This window comes from Oncorhynchus masou, chromosome 6, assembly GCF_036934945.1.
Source record: "Oncorhynchus masou masou isolate Uvic2021 chromosome 6, UVic_Omas_1.1, whole genome shotgun sequence".
Classification (NCBI taxonomy): Eukaryota; Metazoa; Chordata; class Actinopteri; order Salmoniformes; family Salmonidae; genus Oncorhynchus; species Oncorhynchus masou.
Genome location: NC_088217.1, coordinates 82,893,900 through 82,909,531, shown reverse-complemented (window position 1 = coordinate 82,909,531; position 15,632 = coordinate 82,893,900). Strand labels below are relative to the sequence as shown.

The 15,632-nt window shown below is 40.7% G+C and overlaps 1 protein-coding gene across 2 annotated transcripts; it reads right to left on the bottom strand.

Moving 5' to 3' along the window:
* Positions 1 to 11,736: 11,736 nt before the first annotated feature.
* On the bottom strand, positions 11,737 to 14,584 carry si:dkey-222p3.1 (uncharacterized protein LOC100007529 homolog). Of its 2 annotated transcripts, none has more exons than XM_064970021.1 (4): positions 14,439 to 14,584; positions 13,218 to 13,261; positions 12,789 to 13,109; positions 11,737 to 12,664 (listed from the first exon to the last, which is right to left on the bottom strand). In XM_064970021.1, exons 1-4 carry the CDS (start codon positions 14,492 to 14,494, stop codon positions 12,555 to 12,557), a joined length of 531 nt encoding a protein of 176 aa, XP_064826093.1. In that variant the 5' UTR covers positions 14,495 to 14,584; the 3' UTR covers positions 11,737 to 12,554. The 2 variants fall into 2 exon arrangements, with proteins under 2 accessions (XP_064826093.1, XP_064826094.1); XM_064970022.1 differs by lacking the exon at positions 14,439 to 14,584 and adding an exon at positions 14,295 to 14,401.
* Positions 14,585 to 15,632: the final 1,048 nt, after the last annotated feature.

The following is a 15,632-nucleotide window of genomic DNA, read 5'->3' as shown; positions in this document are numbered from 1 at the left end:
TGATCTTCATCAGATGACACTCATAGGACTTCATGTTACACAATACATGTATGTTTTGTTTGATAAAGTTGATAATTTATAAAAAGCTCTCAGTATACATTGGCGCGTTACGTTCACTAGTTCCAAAAACATCCGGTGATATTGCAGAGAGCCACATCATTTTACAGAATTACTCATTATAAATGACGATAAATACAATTGTTAGACATGGAAATATAGATATACCTCTCCTTAATGCAACCACGGTGTCAGATTTCAAAACAACTTTATGGAATAAGCAAACCATGAAACAATCTGAGACCACGCTCAGAAGAAGAAAAAAATATCTGCCACATTGGAGTCAACAGAAATCAGAAATAACATTATAAATATTCCCTTACCTTTGATGATCTTCATCAGAATGCACTCCCAGGAATCCTAGTCCCACAATAAACGTTTGTTTTGTTCGATAATGTCCAAGTAGCTACTTTTGTTAGCGTGTTTAGTACATAAATCCAAAGGCTCATGCAGGTCCAGCCGAACGTCGGACGAAAAGTTCAAAAGGTGATATTACAAGTCGAAGAAACTTGTCAAACTAAGTATAGAATCAATCTTTAGGATGTTTTTATGATACATCTTCAATAACGTTTCAACCGGAGAATTCCATTGTCTGTAGAAAAGCCATGGAACTCAGGTCGCTATCATGTGAAATGCGCGTGACCAGGACCTGGCTCTCTGCCAGACCACTGACTCAAACAGCTCCCATCCGGCCCCATATCACAGTAGAAGCCTCATTCAAGTTTCTAAAGACGGTTGACATCTAGTGGAAGCCTTAGGAAGTGCAACATAACCAATATCCCACTGTGTTTTCAATGGGGACTGGGTTGAAAATCGACCAACCTCAGATTTCCCACTTCCTGTTTGGATTTCTTCTCATGTTTTTACCTGCCATATGAGTTCTGTTTTACTCACAGACATCATTCAAACAGTTTTAGAAAGTTCAGAGTGTTCTCTATCCAATACTAATAATAATATGCATGTATTAGCAACTGAGACTGAGGAGCAGGCCGTTTACTCTGGGCACCTCTGGGCACCTTTCATCCAAGCTACTCAATACTGCCCCTGCAGCCATAAGAAGTTAAATAAAATGTAACAAAACATTTATTAAAAAAACAAAAAAACTGGGGAGTAAAACTTTGCAACACCAAACTTTGACTAAACATGATCTTGCCCAACCTCATCCCACCAGTCAAGGCCCTTTAGTGTTTACTTCAGAGTTAAACTGTAAGCTTTGGTCAAATACTGTGTTTACTCTCCTGTCTCTCTGTAATTCAGGTGGACATTGATGTCTGTCCCTGTCCAAAATTGCACCTTATTCCCTAGATGGTGCACTACTTCTAACCAGAGCCAATAGGGGCACACTACAACACAATTTGATTCAGTTTGCTACAGCAGGAAAAAGATCTTGAAGCAACAGGAAATTATTTATTATGTGGTTTATAGCTAATGGACATTTTTGTAGGGCTTGATACATTTTTCTTCAGGGCAAATCAAGTCTGACATTTTAAAGTGGAAATTACCAACTTTAGCAACAAAAGCATGATCAAATTAAGATCCTACATCTGTACTGTCTGCTGCTACTACAGTATTATAAATCAGCTGCCATTGATGTTTGATAGCAGGCTATCAATGTGCCTAATACTTACCAATCGGAGAGAGGGTAGGAAAAAATAATTTGTCCCTCTGCATATTGAAAACACACACACTGATCCTGATCTGCCGCTTCCTTGGTTTATATTAACGTGCAGGGAGATTATTAACCTAGGTATTGCCAACCTCTATTTAAGCATTTTAAAACATACATTTTTCCAATTACGAGTGCGCTATCTGCATCTCTGTGTTTCAGACAATAACTTCTGGCTGCATCCAAAATGATGTGCATAGGTGGCCCTCGTCAAAACTAGTGTACTATGTAGGGAATATGGTGCCTCTGTTTACTCTGTGTGTCTCTGTACCCTAGGTGGACATTGACATCAAACTGAGGTCCTGTCAAGGATCATGCAACAGGACCTTTGCTTTCCTTATCGACCACGACAGCTACCGGTCACAACAGGACCTGATGACCAAATTCACTACCAAGCATCAGAAGAAGAACTCCCCCGTTAAAGACATCCTGAAGATCAACTACAACTAGCGGATGTTGATCCTGCACCGTTGTTCAGCTACAAAACCATCCCCATCGTCCACAAGGAACTCCTGGCTCAGTTTGAGGACCTAGAACAGAACCAGGTGGTTCTAGAAGACTTCTAGTAGAAACAGTATGTCTGGGTTCTGTAGGGGTGACAGCCTTTCCAGAATGTTAATAAACCAAGAGAGAACTCTCTAGCTGGATAACCAAAACATTATTTTGAATAATATATTGTGTCATATACCCTTATATACCCTTACCCTTGTACCCTTATCACTTAGAAATATCCTCACTGTCAACTGCTTTTATTTTCAGCAAACTTAACATGTGTAAATATTTGTATGAACATAAGATTCAACAAGTGAGACATAAACTGAAGAAGTTCTATAGACATGTGACTAACAGAAATTGAATAATGTGTCCCTGAACAAAGGGGGGGTCAAAATCAAAAGTAACAGTCAGTATATGGTGTAGCCACCAGCTGCATTAAGTACTGCAGTGCATCTCCTCCTCATGGACTGCACCAGATTTGCCCGTTCTTGCTGTGAGATGTTAACCCAATCTTCCACCAAGGCACCTGCAAGTTCCCGAGCATTTCTGCGGGGAATGGCCCTAGCCCTCACCCTCCGATCCAACAGGTCCTTGAACTAGCTTGGGAAACAGTATTTAACCTCTTTACAGTGAAGATCTGTGAAGTTATTTGGATTTTTACGAATTATCTTTGAATCAGGGTCCTGAAATAGGGATGTTTCTTTTTTTCTGAGTTTACATTGCATGATTATATTCACTAAACAGCAAAGCACTGCATTTTTGTAAGAAATGTTCTATATAAATAACATTTATATAGTAATGTAGTAATAGTAATGTATAGTAATGTAAGCCTATTAATGTATTTGTTGTGGAGTAACAGAGTCAGTCTCTGGACTGGTACAAGGGCCCTAGCTGGGCCCATATTCATAAAGCATCTCAGTATGGGTGCTGATCTAGGATCAGTTGTAAGCTTTAGATCATAATGGACAGGATCACATGGACAGGGGGGACCTGATCCTAGGTCCTAGGTCAGCACTCCTGGGGTGGCAGTGTAGCCTAGTGGTTAGAGCATTGGACTAGTAACCGAAAGGTTGCAAGTTCAAATTCCCGAGCTGACAAGGTACAAAATCTGTCGTTCTGCCCCTGAACAGGCAGTTAACCCACTGTTCCTAGGCCGTCATTGAAAATAAGAATTTGTTCTTAACTGACTTGCCTAGTAAAATAAAAAATAAAATAAAAAAATACTCTAAGACTGCGTATAAGGGCCTGAGAGGAGGATGTCACATGGGGTATTTAGGAGCCCAGTAGAGTCCCTGTAGATGGAGCCATTTCCCTGATATGTAGACCCGAGTCAAATCAAATTGTATTTGTCACATGCACCAAATACAACAACCTTAAAGTGAAGATAGTTATGGCAGTGAGGTAGTTCCTCTATGCCAAAAGAGTCAATCGTTGAAACCAGACCTTAGTCACTGTGTTGCATAGAGTCAGTTTTCAAGACTATGTAGACCCCATAGCACCAGGCAGTGTCACACCTTACCCTGCCATAACACTGGGTAACTGAAGTGTCATCAAGGACAGACCATTTGAGGAGTTTAGTTAATATCAAATCAAATCAAATTTGATTGGTCACATACAGATGGTTAGCAGATGTTAATGCGAGTGTAGTGAAATGCTTGTGCTTCTAGTTCCGACAGTGCAGTAATATTTAACAAGTAACCTGACAAATTCACAACAACTACCTAATACACACAAATGTAAAGGGATGAATAAGAATATGTACATGTAAATATGTTGATGAGTGATGGCTGTGCTGCATAGGCAAGATGTAGTAGATGGTATAGAGTACAGTATATACAGTTGAAGTCAGAGGTTTACACACACTTAGGTTGGAGTCATTAAAACAACATTTTCAACCACTCCACAAATTAATTTTTAACAGACTATCGTTTTGGCAAGTCGGTTAGGACATCTGCTTTGTGCATGACACTTAATTTTTCCAACAATTGTTTACAGACAGATTATTTCACTTATAATTCAATGTATCACAATTCCAGTGGGTCAGACGTTTACATACACTAAGTTGACCGCTCAGGAAGGAGATGCGTTCTGTCTCCAAGAGATTAACATACTTTGGTGTGAAAAGTGCTAATAAATCCCAGAACAACAGCAAAGGACCCTGTGAAGATGCTGGAGGAAACCGGTACAAAATTATCTATATTCATAGTAAAACAAGTCCTATATCAACATAACCTGAAAGGCCGCTCAGCAAGGAAGAAGCCACTGCTCCAAAACCGCCATAAAAAAATCCAGACTACAGTTTGCAACTGCACATTGGGACAAAGTTTTGGAGAAATGTCCTCTGGTTTGATGAAACAAAAATATAATTGTTTGGCCATAATGACCATCATTATGTTTGGAGGAAAAAGGGGGAGGCTTGCAAGCCGGAGAACACCATCCTCATCCGTGAAGCACGGGGGTGGCAGCATCCTGTTGTGGGGGTGCTTTGCTGCAGGAGGGACTGGTGCACTTCACAAAATAGGTGGTACCATGAGGCAGGAAAATGATGAGGATATATTGAAGCAACATCTCAAGACATCAGTCAGGAGGTTAAAGATTGGTCTCAAATAGGTCTTCCAAATGGATAATGACCCCAAGCATACTTCCAAAGTTGTGGCAAAATGGCTTAAGGACAACAGCGTCAAGGTATTGGAGTAGCCATCACAAAGTCTTAACCTCAATCCCATAGAACATTTGTGGGCAGAACTGAAAAAGCGTGTGAGCAAGGAGGCCTACAAACAGGACTCAGTTACACCAGCTCTGTCAGGAGGAATGGGCCAAAATTCACCCAACTTATTGTGGGAATCTTGTGGAAGGCTACCCCAAATGTTTGACCCAAGTAAAACAATTTAAAGGCAATGCTACCAAATACTAATTGAGCGTATGTAAACTTCTGAACCACTGGGAATGTGATATAAAGATATAAGAAATAAAAGCTGAAATAAATCATTCTCTCTGCTATTATTCTGATATTTCACATTTTTCAAGTAAAGTGGTGATCCTAACTGGCGTAAGACAGGAAATTCTTACTAGGATTAAATGTCAGGAATTGTGAAAAACTGAATTTACATTTACATTTACATTTAAGTCATTTAGCAGACGCTCTTATCCAGAGCGACTTACAAATTGGTGAATTCACCTTCTGACATCCAGTGGAACAGCCACTTTACAATAGTGCATCTAAATCATTTAAGGGGGGGTGAGAAGGATTACTTATCCTATCTTAGGTATTCCTTGAAGAGGTGGGGTTTCAGGTGTCTCCGGAAGGTGGTGATTGACTCCGCTGTCCTGGCGTCGTGAGGAAGTTTGTTCCACCATTGGGGGGCCAGAGCAGCGAACAGTTTTGACTGGGCTGAGCGGGAACTGTACTTCCTCAGTGGTAGGGAGGCGAGCAGGCCAGAGGTGGATGAACGCAGTGCCCTTGTTTGGGTGTAGGGCCTGATCAGAGCCTGGAGGTACTGCGGTGCCGTTCCCCTCACAGCTCCGTAGGCAAGCACCATGGTCTTGTAGCGGATGCGAGCTTCAACTGGAAGCCAGTGGAGAGAGCGGAGGAGCGGGGTGACGTGAGAGAACTTGGGAAGGTTGAACACCAGACGGGCTGCGGTGTTCTGGATGAGTTGTAGGGGTTTAATGGCACAGGCAGGGAGCCCAGCCAACAGCGAGTTGCAGTAATCCAGACGGGAGATGACAAGTGCCTGGATTAGGACCTGCGCCGCTTCCTGTGTGAGGCAGGGTCGTACTCTGCGGATGTTGTAGAGCATGAACCTACAGGAACGGGCCACCGCCTTGATGTTGGTTGAGAACGACAGGGTGTTGTCCAGGATCACGCCAAGGTTCTTAGCGCTCTGGAAGGAGGACACAATGGAGTTGTCAACCGTGATGGCGAGATCATGGAACGGGCAGTCCTTCCCCGGGAGGAAGAGCAGCTCCGTCTTGCCGAGGTTCAGCTTGAGGTGGTGATCCGTCATCCACACTGATATGTCTGCCAGACATGCAGAGATGCGATTCGCCACCTGGTCATCAGAAGGGGGAAAGGAGAAGATTAATTGTGTGTCGTCTGCATAGCAATGTTAGGAGAGACCATGTGAGGTTATGACAGAGCCAAGTGACTTGGTGTATAGCGAGAATAGGAGAGGGCCTAGAACAGAGCCCTGGGGGACACCAGTGGTGAGAGCGCGTGGCGAGGAGACAGATTCTCGCCACGCCACCTGGTAGGAGCGACCTGTCAGGTAGGACGCAATCCAAGCGTGGGCCGCACCGGAGATGCCCAACTCGGAGAGTATTTGGCTACGTTGTATGTAAACTTCCGACTTCAACTATACATATGAGATGAGTAATGTAGGATATGTAGACATTATTAAAGTGGTGTTATTTAAAGTAACTAGTGAAACCTTTTAAGTCCATTTATTAAAGTTGCAAGAGATTTGAGTCTGTATGTTGGCAGCAACCTCTATGTTAGTGATGGTTGTTTAACATTCTGATGGCCTTGAGATAGAAGGTGTTTTTCAGTCTCTCGGTCCCAGTTTTGATGAACCTGTACTGACCTCAACTTCTGGATGATAACGGGGTGAACAGGCAGTGGCTCGGGTGGTTGTTGTCCTTGTTGGTAATCAAGCCTACCACACTAGTGTCCTCTGCAAACTTGATAATTGAGTTGGAGGCGTGCATGGCCACGCAGTCATGGGTGAACAGGGAGTACAGGAGAGGGCTGAGAACGCAACCTTGTGGGGCCACAGTGTTGAGGATCAGCGGAGTGGAGATGTTGTTTCCTACCCTCACCACCTGGGGGCGGCCCATCAGAAAGTCCAGGACCCATTTTCACAGGGCCGGGTCGAAACCCAGGGTCTCAAGCTCAATGACGAGTTTGGAGGGTACTATGGTGTTAAATGCTGAGCTGTAGTCAATGAACAGCATTCTCACATAGGTATTCCTCTTGTCCAGATGGGATAGGGCAGTGTGCAGTGTGATGGCGATTGCGTCGTCTGTGGATCTATTGGGGCGGTAATCAAATTGGAGTGGGTTTAGGGTATCAGGTAGGTTGGAGGTGATATGATCCTTCACTAGTCTCTCAAAGCACTTCATGATGACAGAAGTGAGTGCTATAGGGCGGTAGTCATTTAGTTCAGTTACCTTAGCTTTCTTGGGAACAGGAACAATGGTGGCCATCTTGAAGCATGTGGGCACAGCAGACTGGGATAGGGATTGATTGAATATGTCCGTAAACACACCAGCCAGCTGGTCTGCACATGCTCTGAGGACGCGTCTAGGGATGCCATCTGGGCCGGCAGCCTTGCGAGGGTTAACACGTCTAAATGTTTTACTCACATTGGCCACGGTGAAGGAGAGCCCGCAGGTTTTGATAGCGGGCCGTGTCAGTGGCACTGTATTTTCCTCAAAGTGAGCAAAGAAGTTGTGTAATTTGTCTGGGAGCAAGACGTCGATGTCCGCGATGGGGATGGTTTTCTTTTTGTAATCCGTGATTGACTGTAGACCCTGCCACATGCTCCTCTTGTTTGAGCTGTTGAATTGCGACTCTACTTTGTCTCTATACTGACGCTTTACTTGCCTTGCGTAGGGAATAGCTACACTGTTTGTATTCGGTCATGTTTCCGTGACATGAGCCATGTTTCCGTGAAAAAGAGAATGTTACAATCTCTGATGTCTCTCTGGAAGGCAACTCGTGCCCTAATTTCGTCCACCTTGTTGTCTAGAGATTGGACATTAGCGAGTAATATGCTCAGAAGCGGTGGATGGTGTGCTGGCCTTCTAAGTCTGACCAGTCTGCTTCGGGAAAGTCGTATTCCTGGTCGTAATATTGGTAAGTTGACGTCGCTTTTATATCCAATTGTTCTTCCCGGATATATGTAATAACACTTGAGATTTTCAGAGCTAACAATGTAAGAAATAATACAGAAAAAAATAAATTACTGCATAGTTTCCTAAGGACCTGAAGCGAGGTGAAGCGGCGCCAACTTTTTTGTTGTTGTTTTTTTTGTATTAATTGTCCAAAAACTATGGCTAAATCATTGTGCATGACTTACTCTACACAGGAAACACATCTTATCGTGTTCACATATCTAAAAGGTAGAGCTATGTTGTTCTGGTTAAAGACAACTTTGTCAGGACAGGGTAATAGTTCCCGTGAAACCATTCATTATGATGTGTATTGCAACAAACCACCTTCTGCTAGACAAACTATTGCACAAGCATCACATAAACAACTACTTTTAGAATACTGGAAACAATCACCATTTACATGGTGCTATTTTTGCGTGTTGTGGTGTGTGGTATTTTCCACTGTGCAAGAGCTTTCTCGTAACTAAAAGGCTCTACTTCAACTGATTGGGTCATGAGTCATACAAGTATTTTGTTCCTGTGATCCTTACTGCAATCTCATTGGCCATTTGCACAGAAGTCACAGATTTAGAACAAAAAGGAAGTTAAGCAGCTGATTACTGTCATCATGACATTTTACTAGAAGATCCTTACACTAATGGATTGACCATTCATGTATCCAATAACTCACTAGGACTACATCATACATGCATTTTAGTAAAGTACAAATCAATGTCAAAGTAGGGGGAAATGAAGAAACACATGTATTTCTTAATTACTGACTAGCGGTAGAAAGGGGTGATAGGATACTGGCATATTCACAACAGTATTTTAGTAATATGTTCACTGTAACATTGTCACATGACTTTGAAAAAACAAACAATGTAATTCATATTTTACAAAGACCATATCTACAGTCAAAAGTTATTAGTTAAGTTAATATGTTGTATGAGTTTCGGTATTTGATACTGTTTAAGTTTAATCACTTGGTGTGTGAGAATGCTGCAACTGTTCAGGCACCAAACAATAAGTATCTTACCTCTGGTCTGCATCTTGAGGTGGTCTTAGTTTTTAAAAGCAGCTTCTGTTCTGACATGCCAAAGTCATGATATGTACTGAAATATCAATATTACACAAGCAACATTCTCAGCATACAACATTAAAATGTTAAACTATTTAAAATGTTTACATTTTGATATCTACTATTTCCATTCACTCACCCAGGATCATAACCATCAGAATAACATTCAGAACACTGTAAATGAACAGAAGACAGTTCTCCCATGATGACCTGCAGTTGCAGGTCTGATTTAGTCAGTATAAACCTCTGGGGTAAACAAAACAGATTTACTGCACAGCCCATTTTGTACAGAGCATTCGGAAAGTATTCAGACCCCTTGACATTTTTCCACATTTTATTACGTTACAGCCTTATTCTAAAATGTATTAAATTGGGGGGGGGGGGGGGGGGTTGTCAGGTTTTTTTCCATTGACCTTGTTTGGCTTGCTTTTTTCTCTGACATGCACTGTCAGCTGTGGGACCTTATATAGACAGTTGTGTGCCTTTCCAGATCATGTCCAATCAATGGAATTTACCACAGGTGGACTCCAATCAAGTTGTAGAAATGTCTCAAGGATGATCAACGGAAACAGGATGGACCTGAGTTCAATTTTGAGTCTCATAGCAAAGCTTTCAGCTTACATTACTAGTGGAAAACCTAACTGAAGTAATGAAGTCAAAACTTAAAAAAGTGATGAGCGCAGTCTGTGCAAAGAGGAAGTGGTGAGTGTCAATTCATCTCTTGCTTAGTGACCATTTCTCATTATGCAGAAGGTCAAATGTTTAAAAAAATATATACAGGGCAGGAAATTCTATTGAAAAAGTGCTTTTCAAAATATCCCTGGTATTAAAGCTAGAATCCTTAGTTGCTACATACATTTTTAAAACTTTTATATACTGAACAAAAATATAAACGTAACAAGTTACAGTTCATTGAAGGAAATCAGTCAATTTAAATACATTAACTAGGCCCTAACCTATGGATTTCACAGCCATGGGTAGGCCTGGGAGGTCTTAGGCCCACCCACTTGGAAGCCAGGTCCACCCACAGGGGAGCCAGGCCCAGTCAATCAGAATGAGTTCTTCACACAAAAGGGCTTTATTACAGACAGAAATACTCCTCAGAAATACTGGAAACTGAACTCTGGAGTAAATAGTTGAGGCAATGTGGTCGGGCCTTGGTCCTCTTGGTGTGAGTACCAGCTGTATCACGTCATACTGAAAAACAATGTGGATATGAGTGAAAACATCCCTCATAAAGATAAATATTATGTCATATTCATATACTGTAAATATATATCCATATTTCCACTACAGATACTGAACCCTAGACTGTCTATCCTTTCAGGTGGTTCAGGGGTTGGAGGAGAGTCATGGTTCTTCTGGCAAGCAGCTCTCTTCCACAGCACTGAAATGGCTAAGATGACCCATACAGATGGAATTAGTATAGACTATTGTGATCACACTTCACTGAGTAACATCTTACAGTGTGTATTGGGTCTCCATGCAGGCAAAAGAACAGTAACAAACAGTCCTAACATTGCATGTAAAGGCAGGAAAGGTTAGCCTGGCATCCAGTCTAAAGAAAAGTGTTAGTAAGATAAAAAATATAATAATATGCCATTTATCAGACGCTTTTATCCAAAGTGACTTATAGTCATGCGTGAATACATTTTACACATGCATGTGGCTTTGATTCCCGGTGCCACCCAGATGTTACTAGGTTACTAACAAACCCCATTTTAAGAGTGTAGAAACACACCTGACACCAATAAAATGAGCACTGCATTCAAGACCCCGGATCCAATGAGAAGACCCTTTAGCCATGTTGTGGTAAAGTCTCTGGGTTGCTGTTGCTTCAGGATCAACTGAAATGTGCAAATGTACTTTTTCAAATGTAGTGGATTCATTTCAACAAAATTTGATAGCCTATATAAGCACAATACATTTACAGTAATTGAAACACTTCCCAGACTATTAAAGTTACTGTTAAATCAGTTGGAAAATTAAAGACATAATCACTTACGAAACATCAAACTTTTGTTTGTTGTTTCATTGATTGATTCAAGTCCTGCAGTTTTATGGTAAATATGTGTAGCCTACATCCACATTGAGTTATGGTACATTTCTGTAGTGGTCTTGCACCTTGCTGCATAAAACATGAACAAAAACTGTTTTCAAATGTATCTTTCAGAAAATATATAGTATATTGATCATTGAATGAAATGTGCACTTACCAGTGGTCATGAGTCTGGTGCCGTTACTGAAAAGGAGACCATTTTCTTTCTTTGCACAGTAGTACACTCCACAATCATCTACTGTTACATTCTGTATTAACAATCTATGTCCTGTTTCTAATGAATATTTCTGTCTATAATTCTCATTGTAATAAAAAGCAGCAGGACTACTACTAGTGAAAGAGTGAAGTATGAACAATGGAGGCTGTGGCAATGTAGGTACCAATGTGCATCAGTTACATTATTAAGAGAACAGTTCAGTGTTGCATTGTGTCCAAGTTCTACCAGTGTCTCTGTCAAAGCCTCAGCTCCAACACACAGTTTTAAGACACCTAAGAACAGAAGAATCCATGAGCCACTTAATTTATTGTAAAATAAATAACATAAGAATAATAAATGGTCTTACAAAACAGACAGGTAACAATCCTCGACATCCTCAGAGCTGTGATAAATATTTGAGACCGAACTGACTTCCTCCTTCTAACAGACATCTGTCTGAACATAATGCAACAACATGATCAAACCATAGTTTACAAAAAGCTAAAAGAAACACTCTTTAATATAGAGCATTGAGGAAGTGAATATGTTTCCTTTAAAAACACTGTGGTGTCAAAGTAAAATACTTTCTAATTGAAATGTTGACTGAACTAATAAGCTTTTTACCGTGGAGCACATGTTCAATCTCAAGATATCAACAAAACGTATGTCGTTTGGTAGTACAATATTAATAACTGATCTGGAAATACTTCAATATCTTAGTAAGTAAAGCTGCATCTTGTTGACAGAAGGGACACATTGACTCAATTCTATTTCCAATTTGATTTAACAGATGGCACTGGTTTTTAAAAACATTATGCCTTTAAATCAGAACAAATATTGTATTAAAAGTGCATTACATTTAGTTCACAAAAGCAAAGCTAAAATGTTTGGTATTTTACTAGGATCCCCACTAGGTGTTGCAGTGGTCCTATCAGTAAACACTTTGGCTTCATGCAATTTGGAATAACTATTTTACTCACCTCTAGGAATGGTGGTTCAAGCAAGATATATATTTGCAGTCACTTATTACATACATTAAAGAAAAAAAATAAGTATTTTAGCAGTTTAACCACTCAGAACTTGTCAGTCTCATAAGCAGTACAATGACCAATTTCTGTGATGTACATCAAAGGAAATGGAGATCTGGACTGAGGAGGAGAAACAGGAAGAGGATGAGGTTCTGTCCTTTGATGCTCATGCTGCTGCTCTTTGGACCAACTTCAGGAGTTGGTTTCTCTGTAAAATACAGAGGGACATTTTTATAGTGTTATCATACTGTATCATCAACTTCTTAAAATTGTTAATGGAAATTACAATACTGTATAGATAAGAGGCTGTTACACTTGGTTGTAATGCAAACCTTGAACAGAAAGTTCCACTTGATGCAGAATGTTCACTCTTGGTATGAAACATGAATAACTCCCACTATCAGAGTCCTTGAGATCAGTCAGTAGGAGAGAGAAGTTGCCGTTTGCCCATTCCTCTGGGAAAATCCTGATTCTGTTTCTGAACTGATGGTCTTGGTCTGTCAAGTCTGCTTTTCCACTGACAATATTGTAGACATTACTGTCATCCTTGTATCGCCAAAATATGGTGACCTCTTCAGTAGGCATTGCATTGTACCTACATGGTAAAATAACCTTCCCTCTTGTAAAACCTTCAACTCTCTCCTGCGAAGAGTCTACAAAACAGACAAAATTAGCCTCCAATGAATCCATCTGACACCAATATGAAATGTTGCACATGTAGAATAAGAACAAACAATGTAAAGCATGACTGATATTAATACCTTGGAGTTCCATCAACAGGATCACACAAACCGGCAACCAGGACCTGTGGAGTAGTGATAGAGCATGTTATGGTTGGGAACGAGGCTAGCAGGGTTATAAACACAGTGGCCTGGCTGAATATGAAAGAAAAGCTGAGCAACCAATCATAATACTGATGTGAAAGGCCCATATTGGCACTGACATGTGGGTGCATTCCAAAGGGGTAGTCAACCTAAAGGACATGTTGCAACAGATGTGATGTTCCTCCCCATTGAGTATTTTCCTTAGGCATAGTTCTTAATCTGCCGAAGGAACTGTTACTTTACTGTACTTGAAATGCCTTCAGACTAGACTGTATCCATATGTAAAGGAATGTGTAAATCAACAATGTAGTCTATGTACCAACTAGCCAAAACAAAAGACGCAGTGAAGTGTGTTTTATAGACTAACTTGTGAGTGCAGGTAACGAACAGTAAGAGGTCTCTGTAGTACAGGTCTATCCACCTTATTTGAGATAACAGGGACTTTCCTCACTACCTAGATAGGTCTACTTGTTACATGTTGAACATTAGGCTACATTTGTTGAGTGGACTAACGTCGTGGGAGGGACAACACTCAACGCATGTGCCTTTGTTGGGTTGGCAAGCTAGCTAATGATTAATGTTTGGTTAGCTATGATCTATCTCTGCCTTAACAGGCCAAGGTCAGGCTTCTCACAGACATATGAACTAGTAGCTAGCTAGATAATTGGCCACGTTTAGGATACTTCAGCTAGCTAGCTCCTGGCAATATAATTCGACATAGTTATGTTCTTATAGATAAGATCAGCTGGCCAGTTAACATAGTTAGCCAATGCTAACTTACTGTTATTTGCTCAAGTAGCTAATTTACATATCATATTTAAAATAAAAGCAGGACTAATGATTTTGATAAGTTGTTAGCTAGCCTAGATCTAACACATCTGCAAAGCTAACTATTTGTCTTGTAGCCAACGCGTTATAACGTTATCTAGCAACAGCATCTGTTTAACTGGTAGGTGACGTTAGCTAGCTACCTACGTTGTTAGTTCACAACACCAATCGTACAAATACATCTACCTTACATCCATGTCTTCTTAACCTTATGTATACAACAAGATATAGGTGCTAAACTAGCTAGCTAGCAGTTACTAATTGTAATAGCTATTTAATTAGGCTATAGTCAGAAACGGAATTCTAGCACAGCGCAATCGCATAACGTACGTCATTCTATTGAATGTATTCTCTTTGGTTGTCCAAGGTACACGTTTGCAATTCATTATCCACTTATATATCACCAAACACCAGAGCTGTTTTGTGGTTAATTGGCTTTGCCTACACTACACGCCACTTGTAGGCCTATAAATATACCAGACCTTTTTTTTTTTCGAATCAAGACCGGAAACAGATTGGGCGTGAACACGCTTTCACCAATTTCCCGTTACCACTGGAGTGGGTCATGTTTTCTTCTTCTTTGGGATTTCGTTGGCGGATCGCATCCAACTTTTAGGTGCATACAACGTCACCTACTGTACTGGTGTGTGAGGCCCTTCACGGCCTACCTACATTATATTCTTTGATACAATAATACAACATTAGGGAAAAGTAAATTGCCCTATCACCCATTAGTCCTAAAAATCCACCACCCATTGCACTATTTAACCCTATCTAGTCCTACTCCAGACCAACGGCCTTAGAGGACATATCACTACCACTCAACACCCCCTGCAGCTGCCTCCACAAACTCAATGTTCTTTGACTTTCAATCCATTTCTACGGTACAATTAGTAACCATGGTTATAAATGCTAAAAATCCCACTTTACTGAAGCACATATTCTTCCAATCACTCTCTGATGAAGTCTACCTACTCACATGAATCTTCTAAGGATTCTTCCTCTACCGCTCTTTAACTTTAACGTCAATTATCTAAAAACATGTTCAAAAATATATACATATTTGCAGATGTTGTAACTTACACCCTATTCCACATCATCTGAGTTTGTGTTGTGCCTGCCATCGGTTCAGACACAATATGCTCTTGAATACAGGGTGGGTGCTATTGCATTTGGTTGTTAGGTAGCCTAGCGGATAAAGCATTGGGCCTACTACGGAAAGGGTGCTGGGTTGAATACCTGAGCCAACAACTTGAAAAATCTGTAGATGTGTTCTTGAGCAAGGTACTTAACCCTAACTTGCTCCAAGAAGCACCGTTCTACTATGGCTGAACCTGTAAATCAACACATTTCACTGCACCTATCCAGTGTATTGAGAGTAAAACATCATTGTTTTGAAATGTAAATTGATTTGAAACTTCCTATTACTATCACAAAGATGTCCGCCGGTCCATCCACTATTCAATATCAACTTAAATGCTAATGTATATTCTATCTATATTTCTATGATTTCAATAGGTTTCC